Source organism: Trichechus manatus, unplaced genomic scaffold (genome assembly GCF_000243295.1).
Source record: "Trichechus manatus latirostris isolate Lorelei unplaced genomic scaffold, TriManLat1.0 scaffold00064, whole genome shotgun sequence".
NCBI classification, from domain to species: domain Eukaryota; kingdom Metazoa; phylum Chordata; class Mammalia; order Sirenia; family Trichechidae; genus Trichechus; species Trichechus manatus.
In genome coordinates this window covers 1,149,329-1,165,735 of record NW_004444000.1, presented here as the reverse complement: position 1 = coordinate 1,165,735, position 16,407 = coordinate 1,149,329, and the positions used below count along the sequence as shown (strand labels likewise).

General features: G+C 43.2%; 1 protein-coding gene across 1 annotated transcript in view; it reads left to right on the top strand.

Annotated features, from left to right (window-relative positions):
- LOC101352464 (beta-galactosidase-1-like protein 2) overlaps positions 1 to 9,131 on the top strand; it is a 62,560-nt gene extending 53,429 nt beyond the window's left edge. Inside the window, exons 13-20 of the mRNA XM_023734026.1 lie at positions 1,410 to 1,556; positions 3,377 to 3,448; positions 3,915 to 4,002; positions 4,669 to 4,756; positions 5,113 to 5,224; positions 6,128 to 6,244; positions 6,361 to 6,424; positions 9,121 to 9,131. Of these exons, the coding sequence (XP_023589794.1) occupies positions 1,410 to 1,556; positions 3,377 to 3,448; positions 3,915 to 4,002; positions 4,669 to 4,756; positions 5,113 to 5,224; positions 6,128 to 6,244; positions 6,361 to 6,424; positions 9,121 to 9,131 (699 nt within the window). The remainder of the gene's footprint in view (positions 1 to 1,409; positions 1,557 to 3,376; positions 3,449 to 3,914; positions 4,003 to 4,668; positions 4,757 to 5,112; positions 5,225 to 6,127; positions 6,245 to 6,360; positions 6,425 to 9,120) is intronic.
- The last annotated feature ends 7,276 nt before the right edge of the window (positions 9,132 to 16,407 follow it).

Genomic DNA, 16,407 nt, shown 5'->3' with positions numbered 1-16,407 from the left:
AGTGATTGGTCTTTCCCATTGACATGTCCAAAGTAAGTGAGCCAAAGTGAGCTGAAGTCTTCCCATCCTCACTTCTAAGGCGCATTCTGGCTGTAGGGCTTTCAAAATAGTATTCTAATTAGTATAATTCCTTCTGTGTTTATTTCTTGAATTCTACATAGAAGACTTTTCCTTCATCAGAATTGTTTTGTTACCCTGAAGTACAGAAAAGTCAAGACAAAAATACAAGTATTTTATTCTATCAGAATTATGGGTGCCCTCCAAAGGTAGCCAGAGAGTGTTGTTGCTCTTTGTATGGTTATGAACATACATTTAATATGCTTCAACTTCATTGCAGTCATTTTTTTGATGCTCATATTGACTGTGACCAGTGGCTTCGAGTTGGCTCTCCTGTCATCTCAGAATGACTCTAGGAGTCTTTGAGATCATCTTTGCCTTTTGGTCTTCTAGGATGTTGTGCATTTCTTACCACTGACCTGGGATCATATATTTCTATAAGAATCTCTGAAGGGCCATGTTTTTGTGTTGAGAAGTTTGAGCATTTCCCTGAAAGTTATGGGGAGCCAGTTAAAGCAGGAACAGGAGTCCAGTGACTAGCTGTGCATTTCAGAGGGGTTCTTTGACAGCCATGTGGGCGTGTATTATAGTGGAGCTGCACCAGAGCATTGAAAGAATCAGCAGTCTGCTGTCATAACACAGAGAGAGAATTGGTAAAACAGACATTTAGTCAGACTGTTCAGGAGGTGCTGGCTGGTTGATGTGGGATGTTGAGGGAGGGGTCAAGAAGGCATTGTCCACACTTTTCACCTTTTTGGCTGAATGGATTGTGTTGCTGTTCTGAAAGGAGAAAGAGGAGTTGGGGAGAGCTGTGGTCAGCACAGTTTAGGTTATGTTGAGTTTGAAATGTCTGTTGACCTCCAGATGGAGACTCCTGGTAGGCATGAGGGTAAACTGCTGGAGTGCTTTAGGTCAGTGCTAGATCAGCAGATGTATCAGCAAAAGTCTCTCAGATAGTGTAAAAAGGAAAAAAGAAGAGAGGGCCAAGGATAGACAGAATCTGGCATAGATGGGCTGGGATTCCTGAGATTAGGAATCTAGTTCAAGCTCCACCATGAATTGATGAGTGAGTCCCACAAGCCATTCACTTTTCTTGACTTCAGCTTTTCCATCTAAAAAATAAGAATTTTTCCCTGGCGAGCACTTAAAAAGAAACATGAGTTAGGTTTGGAAAACAAAAACGGCTATTTATATACTTCATTAAGCATGATGGTCATTATGTATTCCTTTTTTACTCCTCTCTCCAAGGTTCTTGGGGCATGCCTGTGGTGAAGGCTTTGGGTGGGAGTTTCAGATTTTCTTCTCTCCAGCCTGAACCTTCAGCCTGGGTTTTGCTCTTGTCTCTGCCACAGCCAATTCAATCTGTCAAGCCAATCTGCATGGAGAAGCTGCCTGTGAACCAAGGTAGTGGGCAGTCCACAGGCTACACACTGTATGAAACTTCCATCTCTACTGGAGGCATCCTCACATCAAGGGATAATGTTCAAGATCGGGCTCAGGTGGGGAACAATAGGCTGGTTTTGGTGGCACTTCTCATATGATAACCCAACTCTGTTGCTGAGGTGAATGTCTAAATGGTAGTTAAATCATTTTTTGACTTTCAAAAAATGACCACTGTTTCTTTAGCCTATGTCCCTTCAATGAAATATTTTAAATGTATGCTACTGCTACTGTATGTCTAAGGTATGTAAACACCCCTGGGGAGGATCCTTATGGGAACTGATGGTGTTTTAAGGAGACTTGGGAAGAATTTAAGCCCTAGTATTTACATAGCATATTTCAGTTGGCTCTTCTTATTTAATTCTGACAACACCCATCTGAGATATTTGTTACAAATGAGGAAACCTCAGAGAAGTTTAATGACTTTCACAGGATATTTGACTAAAAGTGGCAAAGTCAAGACTGTAGGCTTCATCGTCCCACTCCAAGTTAAGACTGCTTTCACTTGGTCTTGGTCACATTTTCTTGCTCATCATGGTTTCTACGCTCTCTCTATCATCTTCTTCCAAGGCTTTAAGGACTTCTTTTTTGTTTGTGACTCCAGCCCTTCCCTCCTTCTCCTCAGATGCAGACCCCTATTTCTTGCTGTTCTCTGGGTATTTATCTGTCTTCCATAGACTTCTCAAAGTCACCCTGTTCAAAACCAAACTAATTAGCTCCCTCAGTAAACCTCATCCTGTCTCCCTATCTTAGTTCCTCAGTAACCTGGATTGTATTTTTGTCTTGGTGACCCATTTCACAAGGAAGTATTTGGTCATACAGTAGGCGCTCAATAAATTATTGTGGAGTATATAGCCCTTGCAAATAGACTTTAGTAAGCTAAAACATGAATTCTGTGTTTTGTATAAGATTAACCTTTATATGTTTTTAATACTTGTGGGTTTTGTTTTTATAGTTTCCTAGTAAGATTGTAAAATTGAGAATTTTATAATCTAACTCAGTCTAAGGGATTAATTGTTTATCCTTATCTGATCTGGCATGGCTCGGGTGGTTGTTGTTGTTAGGTACCATCAAGTTGGTTCCAACTCCTAACAACCCTGTGTACTGCAGAACGAAATGCTGCCTGGTCTGTGCCACCCTCACAGTAATTGTTATGCTTCAGCCCAGTGTTGCAGCCACTGTGTCAGTCTATCTCGTTGAGGGTCTTCCTCTCTTTCACTGACCCTGAATTCTATTCTAAAAATTCAACTGTAAAATTGAAAATTTTTAAATCTCTAACTCAAACAATCTAAGGGGCAAATTATTTATCCTTATCTAATCCTGCATGGCTCGGGTGGAGAATGGCTTAATCTAGGGCTGAGGCAATGTGGTGGGGACTGGTGAAGACATGGATTTAGATTCAGATTATACCCTACAAACCAGACATAGTCTAGTAGCAACAGTCCAGATAAAATCTGGGAAAACCCGGCAGAATTATCGATCCACTGTGGAGGTGAGCCCACAGGGCGAGGTGGGCAGTAAAAAGAGCAAGTGCCACAACTATAGCCCATCTTTCCCTTTGTCATCATCTCTTTCACAGTGTTTGTTCCTTCTTGATCTTCTTGTTTTCCTCATTCCCTGTGGGTCTTCATTTCTTTTTTTTTTTTTCTCTCTCTTTTTCCTACACTGGAGCCAGGGCCGAGAGATGATGTGGCGCACTCCTCTCTGACTTAATCTCCTGCATTTTAGCAGCGTGCTGCTTTAATTCTACTCTGTGTTGTGAACTCACAGGAGTCAAAGGCCTAACGATTCCCTTAGACTTGCCCCCTTATTTTCTTTTAATGCCCCTCTTTCCCTTTTTCTTATGAGGATCTAATACTGCTTTCCTTCTTTTTGGCAGGTGTTTTTGGATGAAAAGTACATAGGAGTCCTGGATCATTCCACTGATCACCTGACCCTTCCCCTCAAAAATGTATGCAACCCCATTGCTAATGGACTGATAATTCTGGTAGCTGCCTGGACCGTGGACTTAATTGTAGATGTGGCTGGCCCTTTTGGGTTGCCCCTCGCAGAGGAGCCCACAGGGACTAAGGGGACCTGGGTGGGTCTCTGAGGTACGGTGTCTGTGCTATAGGTGGGCAGAGCTCTCCCCCCTGAATATTTGCTGCTTGTGAAGCTCTGGGTTGGTTACCAGCCCCGACAGAGTGTCTGGTAAAATGCTCAATGGCTTTCCCTGAAAGAACTGGTACAGGAGAGGGGGATGAGCAGGAGGAGCACAGGCTTCCCTTGACCATGACCTGCAGTCTGCAGGCTCTGATGTGTCCTGTCCTGCTGTCGATCAGCCCTGCAGTGTCCTCATCGTAGTTTCAGGGGGGAACTTGGGCAGTCTGTAGAAGGATGGCAAGGGGTGCCCACTCTGGCCGATCTGTCTTGGGCAGAGCTACAGGAACTACTGGACTCTAAGTATCCTGGTGGAGAATCAAGGCCGGATTGCCTATGGGCAGAATATCAATAAGGAGAGAAAAGGTGGGCTCCTGAAGGGAGACGCTGAGACTCAGAGGTACCAAATTTCTGCTGCTCTTGCACCCGACTGAGGACCGTATGGTTAGTTATTCGGCTGCAGGAGAGCAGTATCTCTCAACCAGTGAACACCTGCGTGTAGAAGCTATGATGTAGCCTTGCTTTGCTGGAAAGGGACAATGGGGGTCCCTCAGGTGTGTTCTGAATGCAAGTCAGAGGCAGTGTACAGCCTTTCCTCTTTGGGGAGGGCTTTGACAGTTGTTTCACCAAAAGAAAGCTGAAGAAGAGAAACCTTGGAGTATCCCTTCCTAGCGTACTTGATACTTTCTTCTCTGGAGCCCCAGGCCTGCTGTCCTTACCCTGCCCCCAGTGCTCCCTGGGCCCAGAGCCATATATTCCTTCCTTCTTCTACTCCAAGTGCTTTGCCTACCTGACAGTTAGTTAACCTGAGCCCCTGTGCTTGCTAGACCTGACAGAAAGTACCTCCTATGTGCTCGTGTGGGAGATATAGGCACCACCTTAAGAGGTGTGCACTCAGAAAAGTTGTTGTAAGAGTCTGCAGAAACCTTCTATCCAGGTAAGGCCAGTAGTGCATCCTCCTTCAGGGGAACCCTGACCCCAGCCAGTATGCATCTCTGCATCCTGCTTGCTCCCTTTCTCCCTCTCTACCAGGTTTAACTGGGAACATCTACCTGAATAATTCCCCATTAAGGGGATTTAAGATCTTCAGCCTGGAGATGAAGGCTAAATTCATACAAAGGTGGGTACCCAGGCATTGGCTCAAGGTGATGCTCAGAGAGGGTAAGCATTTAGAGATGGAAGGACCTCAGAGATCATCATCCTGACCTCTTTGTTTGCAGATAAGGAAGACTGAGACCCAGACATTAAGGAAATGACCCTAGGTTTCATACTTGTCTAGGGCAGAGTGGTGACCAACCTCATTCACCCCGCTGCCAGTCTCACACCTTATTTATGCATCATGCACCCTAAAGGCATATGCTTGTGCTCTAGAGAGGATACCAGGTTCTGGCAGGGGGAGACCTCCCCCAGAGGTCACCCTGATGCAATATAAAAAAAGGTACTAGCTGTCCACTTGCTGCTTGGCTTCTCTCTCAGGGACCTTCCTAACCTGTGGAAACCATTCCCAAATCACGTTTTGGGCCCTGCCTTCTTCCTTGGTTTCCTGAGAATTGGTCACACTCCCAGAGACACCTTCATAAAACTGGAGGTTAGTGAACTTTTCCCCTGCCTGAGACCCCTCCAACCTCCCATCCCAAAAGAACCTTTGAGAAAAAACCTCCTTGGTAAATGGGTCCCAACTTATGTCAGGGGATCTAAGCTCACAAGGACCTCAGCCACCCCACAGCCATCTGAGATGCCGTTCCTTCCCAGGTTTAACCAGGGAGGGAGTGGAAGCTTGCAAAGTTGGAGACGTGAGTTGTATTTTCTAGTGGGGATAGCTGTAGATCCACTGCACAAGGAATTCAGTCAAAGTGATCCACCAGTCACCAGACATACTCCAAGGAGTTGAAACCCTTAACTCCTTAATGAACTAATCAGCCAGACTGTGGTGGGAATGTTGTCACTGGGATTCCAAGACACACCTGGAATTCTACAACTCTGCAGTTTTTTGGGACCAGTCTGTTTTGGTAAAGGGAAAATCCCTCTTCTGGCTTGAGGCAGATATGTAGGGATCAACCAGACACCAAACTCATTGCTGTCGAGTTGATTTCGACTCATAATAGAACTGCCCCGTAGGGTTTCCAAGGAGTGGCTAGCGGATTTGAACTGCAGACCTTTTGGTTAGCAGCCCAGCTCTTAACCACTGCGCCATCAGGGCTCCAGGTAGGGAGTAGGGAGATGAGTTAGAAATCAGTGCCCTCTTTTCTGAGGCCTGGCTGCTGAGCCAGCCCCAGTCTAGGGACGGGAGCATAGAACTTTCCAAGTCACTTCTGATCTAGGGTCTTAGTTGGTACAGAAGTGTGTGAGCCCTGGTGAATCTTGCCTGGGGATGTCTAGGATTTCACGGGTCTATGGTGTGTGAGGTGTGTGTATATGTGTGTGTGTTTCACCCCCAGTGTCTTTACCTCTAGAATTCAGATGCTCAGTCTTCCATTGCAATCTTTTCCAGGGCTGGACAAAAGGAGTAATTTTCATCAATGGACAAAACTTAGGGCGCTACTGGGAGTTAGGTCCCCAGGAAACTTTTTACCTTCCGGGACCCTGGCTTCATCCAGGAAAAAATGAGGTGAAACTACTGCCCATTCCAGCCTCCCATTCCACTTCTCTTGGACTTGGACTGTGCTTTGCCTTCAGAGGCATAATATAAACCTTACGGCCTCCCTGCCTTTTTCTTCTTGATAGATCATCGTGTTTGAGGAATTGAAAGCTGGCCCTGATATCCAGTTCACAAATATATCTCAGCTAGGTATGGCATTCTGAAGGGTAATTTGTAGCATCTGGGACCAGTCTTTTTGGATGTTTCTCAAGCTGCCCTTCCTCCCTACTGGAAACCGCCTCTCCCTCCCAGGAGTGGGCATGTGACCCACAACGGGCCCATTGGTCTTTCTTTTTCAGGATACTGAATCTTGAGTGGAATGACATAAAGTAGAAAATCAGTTGAGCTGAGTCATCTCAGCCATGGGGCTGTAAATAACCTGCCTATCAGTCCTGAACACCAAGGCAGCTGGAACTGCGCCTCTGCTCATCCCAAGGGCTGCTTAGGGTTGGTCGTCACCTCCTAACCTACCAGGACATTCTGCTTGTGGCTGAAGTTAGCTAACCTCTTTCTGATGCTTACAAAATGTGCCTACCTAATGGGCAATGTTTGTCATATTGCTGCAATAAAAGCTGTTGATCATCAAATAAAATGTTGATACAGTGAGAAGAAGCTCAGAATACTTGACCTCACAAATGTAAATCTGAAGCAAACATGATCTTTCTAAGAAATCAAATAAAATGTAAATGTTAACATAGGCAATACATACACACTGTGTTTTCTGTGCAGAAAGAAATACTTTCCTTTTACTCCACAATGCTCTTTTCATACTCAAGTGAAAACCCTGGTTCTTTGAGACTTAAGCCAAGCAACTGATCCATCCTCTGCCTCTCGTTTAGCCATTTCCTGGTTACCCACCTCTGGCCCCTGACTCCAGCTCTTGTTGGTTCCCTGTTCTACTTCCGCTTCTGTGAGTGGCCTCAACCCTAGCAGGGGCAGAGAGAGCCATCTGTGTAGCCGGCTGTCATAAGGGTGCCAGTCCAAAGCACTCAGGCCACCAGGAGACCAGGCTCCTTTTTGCTTGTCCAAACTCTCACCCCGGCAGCGATGGCAGCATAAGAGCAGGCAAGATGATGTGGAATAGGGAAGCATTTACTTATTTTGTATACATACCCAAGGACCTAACAGAGAAGCGGCAGGGCTGAGCCTGTCTTCTCGCGGAGAGCTTGCAGGCTTCATTGACCTCTTTAATGCATAACTCAAATTCCTTTCCACATAATTTCACCTTTACTGCACAGCCCTTTTCCAAACTCCTTCTCAGACTTTCCCCTAAGGGGCCAAGGGGAGCCAGCTAGACTACTTTTGCCCTACCTCTAATTACAATGTATTATATTTGCACCTGTTTCTCAACATAGTAGTGCTGTGAGATGGGCTCTGTTGCTGAAGCAACCAGAGAAGTCATATACTACCCAGTTACAGCTGTATTTTCCATTCCATGTGGTCAAACTCCAGCCTGTTTCTTTTTTTTTTAAATTAATATATTTTTTTAATTTTAGATGGCAGTATACACAGCCAAACATGCATCCGTTCACTGTTTCTACATGAACAGTCCAATAACATTGGTTACATACTTCACAGTATCACCATTCCCACTATCTCTACCCATATTGTTTCATCACCATTAATTTAGGCTCTCTGTTCCTTAAAGTTCTCATCTGTGCTTTAACTATTGTCAGATTAAGCTCATATAGACAATTCTTTTTTTTAATTGTGCTTTAGATGAAGGTTTACGGTGCAAATTAGTTTCTCAGTAAACAATTAATACGCACATTGTTTTGTGACATTGGTTGCCAACCCCATGATATGTCAATACTTCCTCTTCTTGACCTTGGGTTCCCCATTACCAGCTTTCCTGTCCCCTCCTGCCTTCTTGTCCTTGCCCCTGGGTGTGCCTATTTAGTCTCATTTTTGTTTTATGGGCCTGTCTACTCTTTGGTCCAGCCTCTTTCTTATGATCCTAATAATAATTCTGCTATCCTCTTTTCCCCTAAATTTGCTGCTCCACAAGTTCAGTTCAATTGGTTAATTTTACCTGGATTTACTAATGTAACTAATTTTATTTCTTACCATTTTAATACATTTTCCTCCTCCAATACGATATATTTACTTTATGATCAGTGATATCCACTCATTAGTCTTCCTATATTCGTCTAAGCCTTTCCACCATCATAGAATATCCCTGCAGTGTCTTATGTCCTTGGCCTCCTCAACACCAGTGACCATCACCTTTGCTCTACTTCAGCTTTCCATGTTCAAGACACTCCCTGGCTCTTATCAGCCAGAATGGCTCCACTTCTGAAATGTAATTAAATTTACATATCCATTGTCAAGCCACAGCAGCCTATCCTTCCAGCTCCCTCACTCTTGGAAGCTACTCCTATTATAATACTATTCTTCATACTCAAAAAGCTTCCATTCACTTGGTCCATCCCCTTCCCAGCTTTCTGTACCCTGTAGCTGCATTTCCTTCCCTTGTCATCATATCCATCATGGTCCATCTCATTAGCCCTCTTGTCAGTTCTTTCAGGGAACCTGCACTTGTCTTTCCATCTCCTGGCCTCCATAGTGAGGTCAGGGCTTATCCTCCATGTCCTTCTTCAACACTTCATATTTAAGGATATTGTGGGTTGAATCATTGCCTGATTGGAAGGTAAGTTCAAGGGAGTATAGGTTTATTTTGTCTCTTCTTCCCATTGAGTAAAATACAGCTCTGCTTTTCTTTCTTCCTCCCCTCCCACCCCCTTCTCTCCCATATCTGTCTGTCTCTCTCTCTTCTTTTTCTTTTCATGTGCCAGCCAAGACTACAGTTATTGCATACTTTTTTTCTCTTTCTACTTTTCCGCCAGTGCTGGAGTAAGAGCCCTTCTTTGCAATATCATGGTGAGATTAAACTCAGGTATGGGATTAAGGGAAAAATGGAGTAGGCCTCATCACTTTTTTGGAGGGTTGGAGGCTCTTTAGTCCAACTCGCTTAAAGAAAAAGATTTTTCATTGGTTTCAGATCAGCTGTTTGAGTTCCACATTGAGTTGGGGTCAAATCCCCAGCTAAGTAACTGTCTTGTGTATATATTTCTGTAGGATACTTCTTGACTCATGTGGCCATGGGCAGGATTTGGCCATTTTTAAGTCCTTGGCTAAATTCAATGAAAATGCAATCAGTCTCTCATCTCAACCTGAAACACCGCTCGGGAAAACCCAACTCTGGATCAACCCACCTGTTTAACTTCTCTCTTTTTTTTTCTGAAGTGGTTAAGGCATTTTATTTGTTTGTTTGTCTGTTTTTCACATTTACATATCACAGTTCTAAAATGCCTCCACATGTATAACCACTTTTAGATTTAGCTCCGTTCAACTAATGCTTGAAATGATTTGCCTATGGTACTCTATCAGGATTCTCAGATCCTCAACGGGTCTATTTGTTCTTTCAGCCAGCGTTTTGGTCTCTTACCTCCCATCTGGGAGAAACTTTCCTAAATTCACTTTTTCCTAAGCACAACCCCTAAGACTCAACCATTTCATAGACTTCATGATTGTGAATCATGCCCAAATTGTCTTACCTCACTCTTATCATCGTCTCTTTCACCCATCATCCTCTATAAACCCGGGGTCCGTTTTTACAGACCCCAAACAATTGAAACACTAATGGAGACTCCTGTCCAGAAACAGCCAGTTCTTCCTCATGAAGTATACTTCATTTGACTACAGAAACCATTAAGTTTTTCTTTAGTTTCCTTTACTTCTCCAGGCCTGGAACATCTCTAAAAAAGAGACAAGAATCTGAGGAGAATCTTCCAGAGCCTCCTGGAAACCAATTTCACAACTTCCCTTGAGATAACTCTATTTCCCAGGGCAGCTCCCCTTGTGGCTTGGTATTATGTAAAAGAGTGTTTTTGCTGAAAAGCCAGAAGGCTTTTCACTTCAGAATGTAATCCAGAGGGAGTTGTTTGGTCAGCCCAGGATACATTACAGTAATCAATGTCTGTTGACACTGAATTGTACAATGAAACAGAAGCCGTAAGAATAGTCACATCCATGCTGATCTGTGCCCCCACTTACATAAAAGGACTACTCAGGACATGCAATGTGGAAGCCTGTGTAGAGAAAGAGCACCTATATGTTAGCCTGATTAATTGAGGTTGATCTCTGCATACAGTGTAGAATTCTCTCTGGTAATATGAAGAATGTGTATAATGAGAAAATTTGGAAGACTTTTCCCTAGTTTCCCAAGGAATCCTGAGTTTTTGTGAGCATGCAACACCCCTTTCAGAAAGGGCAGATTTCACTTGTTCTTGGGCTGTGCTTGCTTTCCTTCAAGCAGACTGCCAATAAGCAGTAAGTCTAGCAGAAAGTGCAGTTGGGGGGAGTCAGAATACTAAGGTCTGATCCCTGTCTCTGGTATTCCACCAGGTGGGTAACTTTGGGCTAGTCAGTTCACCTCTGTGGGCCTCAATTTCCTTTTCTGTAGGATACATAGCTTGGATTAGACTCATTTCTGATTCTAAATTGACCCAATTTCCACACAGCTGTAAAATGGGCACTTTTTCCTTTTAACCTAGGCAGTCAAATTGTTTCTGGCAATTGTATACATATAAGTTGCTGTATGCCTGAGTCCATTCCGACTCATAGCGACCCTATATGACAGAGTAGAACTCCCCATTGGGTTTCCTAGGCTGTAATCTTTTTATTTTTTTTTATTGTAGTTTAAATGAAGTTTACATTTCAGGTTAGTCTCCCATACAAAATTTTATACATACATTGTTATGTGACCCTATTTGCTCACCCCATTCTGTGACAGCACACTCCTCCTCTCCACCCCTGATTCCCCATGTACATTTAACCAGCTCCTAACCCTCTCTGCCTTCCCATCTCACCTCCGGACAGAAGCTGCCTTTTTGGTCTCTTGTATCTACTTGAGCTAAGAGGCACACTCCTCACAAGTATCACTTTATGTCCCACAGTCCAGTCCAATCCCTGTCTGAAGAGTTGGCCTCAGAGATTGTTTTCGTTCTGGGCTGATAGAGAATCCAGGGGCCATGCTTTCTGGGGTTCGTCCAGTCTCAGTCAGACCATTTAGTCTGGTCTTCTTACTAGAATTTGAGTTCTGCACCCCATCTTTCTGCTGCTCCATCAGGGACTAACTTTTCTTGAATATATACAATAGCTGATGGTTTCTGCTGGAGAAAACTCATGTAAGTTTAAGTTTTCTCATGGGCCATACAGTCTAGAGAGTGGGGCAGATATTTGATCAATGAACAAATTAAACTTTAATTACAAATTGTAGTGAATACATTATAAAAAGGAACAGAGACTGATAGAATTTAAAATTGGGTGGTTAGGGAAGGCCTCCTGAGGAAGTAACACTTAGACCTAAAGAGCAAACTAGATGAGGAGTGGTGGTAGAATGTTACAGAGGGAAGTCCATATATGAGGCAATAGAAAACTTGATATGTTGCTAGGCTCAAAAGATGAGTGAGAGTGAGGTGTAGCAAGTGAGCCAGAAAATAGGCAGGATTTTATTGGCGAGATAGGTAGTAGTCAAATCATGTAGGATCTTCCAGGCCATGATAAGAATTTTGACCTACATCCTCAGAATAACAGGAGGCCACTAAAGAGTTAAGCAGGAGAAAGACACGATCATATCTGCAAAATGACTCTGTTGTGTGTGGAAAATGGGTTGAAGTAGGGCAAGAGTAGAAACCGAAAGCTCAAAGACAAGATTTGACAGACTGGGTGAAAATGCCTGACTGGTCCACGTGCTGTCTACATTTTATGGGATTCTATGGGGTCGTGAAGACGGGAAAGGAGGGCTGGCATCAGGAGACAGGGCATCATGCCTGAGGACACTAACCTTTCCTTGCCGCTAGCCTGTACTAGCCATACCCCCTGCCTGGTGGGAAGAGCAGCAAGAGAAGAAGGCTATCTGAGAGATTAACAAAGACTGAACACACCAAAAGAGACTTTTATAGACAAAACCAAAAACAAAACCAGGTGCTATTGAGTCAACTCCCATTCATGGTGACCCCATCTGTGTTAGAGGGGAACTGTACTCCGTAGGGTTTTAAATGGCTGATGTTTCAAAAGTAGGTCACCAGGCCTTTCTTCTGAGGCACGTCTGGGTGAACTCAAACCTACACCCCCTCAGCAGTCGAGTGCTTAACCATTTGCACCACATAGGACTCTCAAAGACGAAATAGGAAGCTGTGATTTCTCTGCACAAATGAATTGTAATGTGAATGTCCTTCCTTCATCGTTGAGTCTTTAGGGTGTATTCTGATGTTGGGCATTTAGTAGATGCTCAATTAAGTAAGTCGAATTTAGTTGCATTGAATATTTCTACCTAAATTTTTCCTAAAATGTCATCGGGATACTAAATGCTTGTGTATCAGAAGTGAGTTTTGGTCGCATTTTTTTTCAGGGTCAGGTTGCAGAAGTTGGGGACAGTCAGAGAACTCTGTCCCTTTCTCTGTCATACAGAGGCCCTGGCATAGTAGGATAGAACTCAGTCAACAAGCCTCCTAGCCTTCCAACCACAGGAACAGAAATCTGTTTAGGGAACATAGACTCTGAAACCATGTGTAACCTGGTAAGAGCTTAGCTGGTTTTAAGGAACTTTCTCACTTTTTCTTTTTTAGCGTCCTAAATTAATCCAGAAAATGCAAGTTGTTCTCACTTTTGACAAATGCTTGGAAGGAGGGAAAGTGAATCAGCACAGGGACATGGAAAGTCTTTAACTTTGTCACGCCTCTTTAGCCTTACTGTCCTTTAGATGATACCTTAACCTCAACTCCCATGCCCAGTGTGACACCATTGAGGACACATATGGCAACAGCAGTTCCAGAATCTCTCTGCCACCTAAAGTCCAGCCAATCGCTGACTCACCATCTGCAACTTTCTCGCTAGCATTTGGGTGAACAAATGTCTCACTTGTTCTGATTGACTAAGAGAAAGCTTGAGTGCTGCCCTCTGATTCTAAGGGACTACAAAACTGATCCCACAGAGAAACGTGCATTTTGAATGCAGAAACCATAGATTAATATGTCCTCTGACCCCAGAGCACCGTCCTCTGAAATCATTTCAGTAGCTCCTATGCAGAAACTGAGGACAGAACTTCCATGACTGTAGCAATGACCAGAGGAAGACTCTCCGGGGGACAGGCAGGCTGCCGTGCCCTCTATCAGCTGGCACATCACTGTTCATGCTTATGAAGCACTCTTGTAGTAGGAGTCCTTTTTGTTGAAAGTAGTTCATTGTCTTCTGTTTTCACAGATGTTTGCTGATGTTGTTGTTAGGTGCCATCGAGTCAATTCTGACTCACTGCTAATCTATGTACAACAGAATGAAACACTGCTCGGTCCTGTGCCATCCTCACAATCATTGTTATGCTTGAGCTCATTGCTGCAGCCACTGTGTCAATCAATCTTGTTGAAGGTCTTCCTCTTTTTCACTGACACTACTTTACCAAGCATGATGTCCTTCTCCAGGGACTGATCCCTCTTGATAACATATCCAAAGTATGTGAGATGAAGTCTCAGCATCCTTGCTTCTAAGGAGCATTCTGGTTGTACTTGTTCCAAGACAGATTTGTTCATTCTTTTGTTAGTCCATGGTATATTCAGTATTCTTTGCCAGCACCACAATTCAAAGCCGTCAATTCTTCTTTGGTCTTCCTTATTCATTATCCAGCTTTCACATGCATATGAGGTGCAAACACCATGGCTTGGGTCAGGCGCACCTTAGTCTTCAAGGTGAAGCATTTGCTTTTCAACATTTTAAAGAGGTCTTTTGCAGCAGATTTGCCCAATGCAATGGATCACTTAATTTCTTGGCAGTTGCTTCCATGGGTGTTGATTGTAGATTGAAGTAAAATGAAATCCTTGAGAACTTCAATTTTCTTCTCCATCTATCATGGTGTTGCTTATTGGTCCAGCTGTGAGGATTTTTGTTTTCCTTATGTTGAGGTGTAATCCATACTGAAGGCTGTGGTCTTCAATCTTCATTCAGTAAGTGCTTCAAGTCCTCGTCACTTTCAGCAAGCAAGGTTGTGTCATCTGCGTATCTCAGGTTGTTAATGAGTCTTCCTCCAATCCTGTTGCCCCGTTCATCTTCATATAGTCCAGCTTCTTGGATTATTTGCTCAGCATACAGATTGAATAGGCATGGTGAGAAGATACAACCCTGACACACACCTTTCCTGACTTTAAACCACGCAGTATCCCCTTGTTCTTTTGAACAGCTGCCTCTTGATCTATGTACAGGTTCCTCAAGAGCACAATTAAGTGTTCTGGAATTCCCATTCTTTGCAATGTTATCCATAATTTGTTATGATCCACACAGTCTTTGTATAGTCAATAAAACACAGGTAAATATCTTTCTGGTATTCTCTACTTTCAGCCAGGGTCCATCTGACATCAGCAATGATATGCCTGGTTCCAAGTCCTCTTCTGAATCTGGGTTGAATTTCTGACGGTTCCCTGTTGATGTACTGCTGCAACAGTGTTTGAATGATCTTCAGCAAAATTTTACTTGCGTGTGATATTAATGATATTATTCAATAATTTCCACATTCAGTTGGAACACCTATCTTGGGGATAGGCATAAATATGGATCTCTTCCAGTCGGTTGGCCAGGTAGCTGTCTTCCAAATTTCTTGGCATAAACGAGTGAGCACTTCCAGCACTTCCTCCATTTGTGGAAACATCTCAATTGGTATTCTTGGAGCCTTATTTTCCGCCAGTGCCTTCTGTGCAGCTTGGACTTCTTCCTTCAGTGCCATCGGTTCCTGATCATATACTACCTCTTGAAGTGGTTGAACGTCGACCAATTCTTTTTGGTATAGTGATTCTGTATTCCTTCCATCTTCATTTGATGCTTCCTGCATCATTTAATATTTTCCTCATAGAATCCTTCAATATTGTAACTTGATGCTTGAATTTTTTCTTCAGTTCTTTCAGCTTGAGAAGTGCAGAGCATGTTCTTCTCTTTTAGTTTTCTATCTCCAGGTCTCTGCACATGTTATTATAATACTTTACTTTGTCTTCTCAAGCCAACCTTTGAAATCTTCTGTTCAGCTCTTTTTACTTCAACATTTCTTCCATTTGCTTTAGCTACTCAACCTTCAAGAGCAAGCTTCAGAGTCTCTTCTGACATTCATTTTGGTCTTTTCTTTCTTTCCTGTCTTTTTAATGACCTCTTGCTTTCTTCATGTATGATGTCCTTGATATCATTCCATAACTCATCTGGTCTTTGATCATTAGTGTTGAACGCGTCAAATCTATTCTTGAGATGGTCTCTAAATTCAGGTAGAATATGCTCAAGGTTGTCCTTTGGCTCTCATGGACTTGTCCTAATTTTCTTCCACTTCAACTTGAGCTTGCATACGAGCAATTCATGGTCTGTTCTGCAGTCAACCCCTGGCCTTGTTCTGACTGATGATACTGAGCTTTTCCATCATCTCTTTCCACAGATGTAGTCGATTTGATTCCTGTGTATTCCTTCTGGTGAGGTCCACATGTATAGTCACTGTTTATGTTGGTGAAGAAAGGTATTTGCAATGAAGAAGTCATTGGTCTTGCAAAATTCTATCATGTGATCTCTGGCATCGTTTCTATCACCAAGGCCATATTTTCCAACTACTGATCCTTTTTCTTTGTTTCCAACTTTCGCATTCCAATCACCAGTAATTGTCAGTTGCATCCTGATTGCATGTTCCATCAATTTCAGACTGCAGAAGTTGGTAAAAGTCTTCAATTTCTCCATCTTTGGCCTTAGTGGTTGGCATGTAAATTTGCATAATAGATGTTTAGGGTTGTTATTTTTGCTTTAATGAGACCTATGAAAAGTAAAAGTAGACCCATATCTTCTGGAAAGGTCAAATACTATGCATAGAATCTAGTCTTTAAACAGAGTTAAGAAAGGAGTCTAATGCTACTGACCTGTATAGGGCAGTGGCTCTCTATTTTGGTGTGTATTAGAATAACCCAAAGAGCTAATAAAAATATAGAGGTCCAATCCTGTGGTGGTTAAGACTGTGTTTGAACTTGGCTGGGCCATGATTCTCAGTGTCTTAATGTGATCACTGCCATGATTGAATATACTGTGAGTAGCCAATCATATGAAAGGGAGTCTTCTTGGGG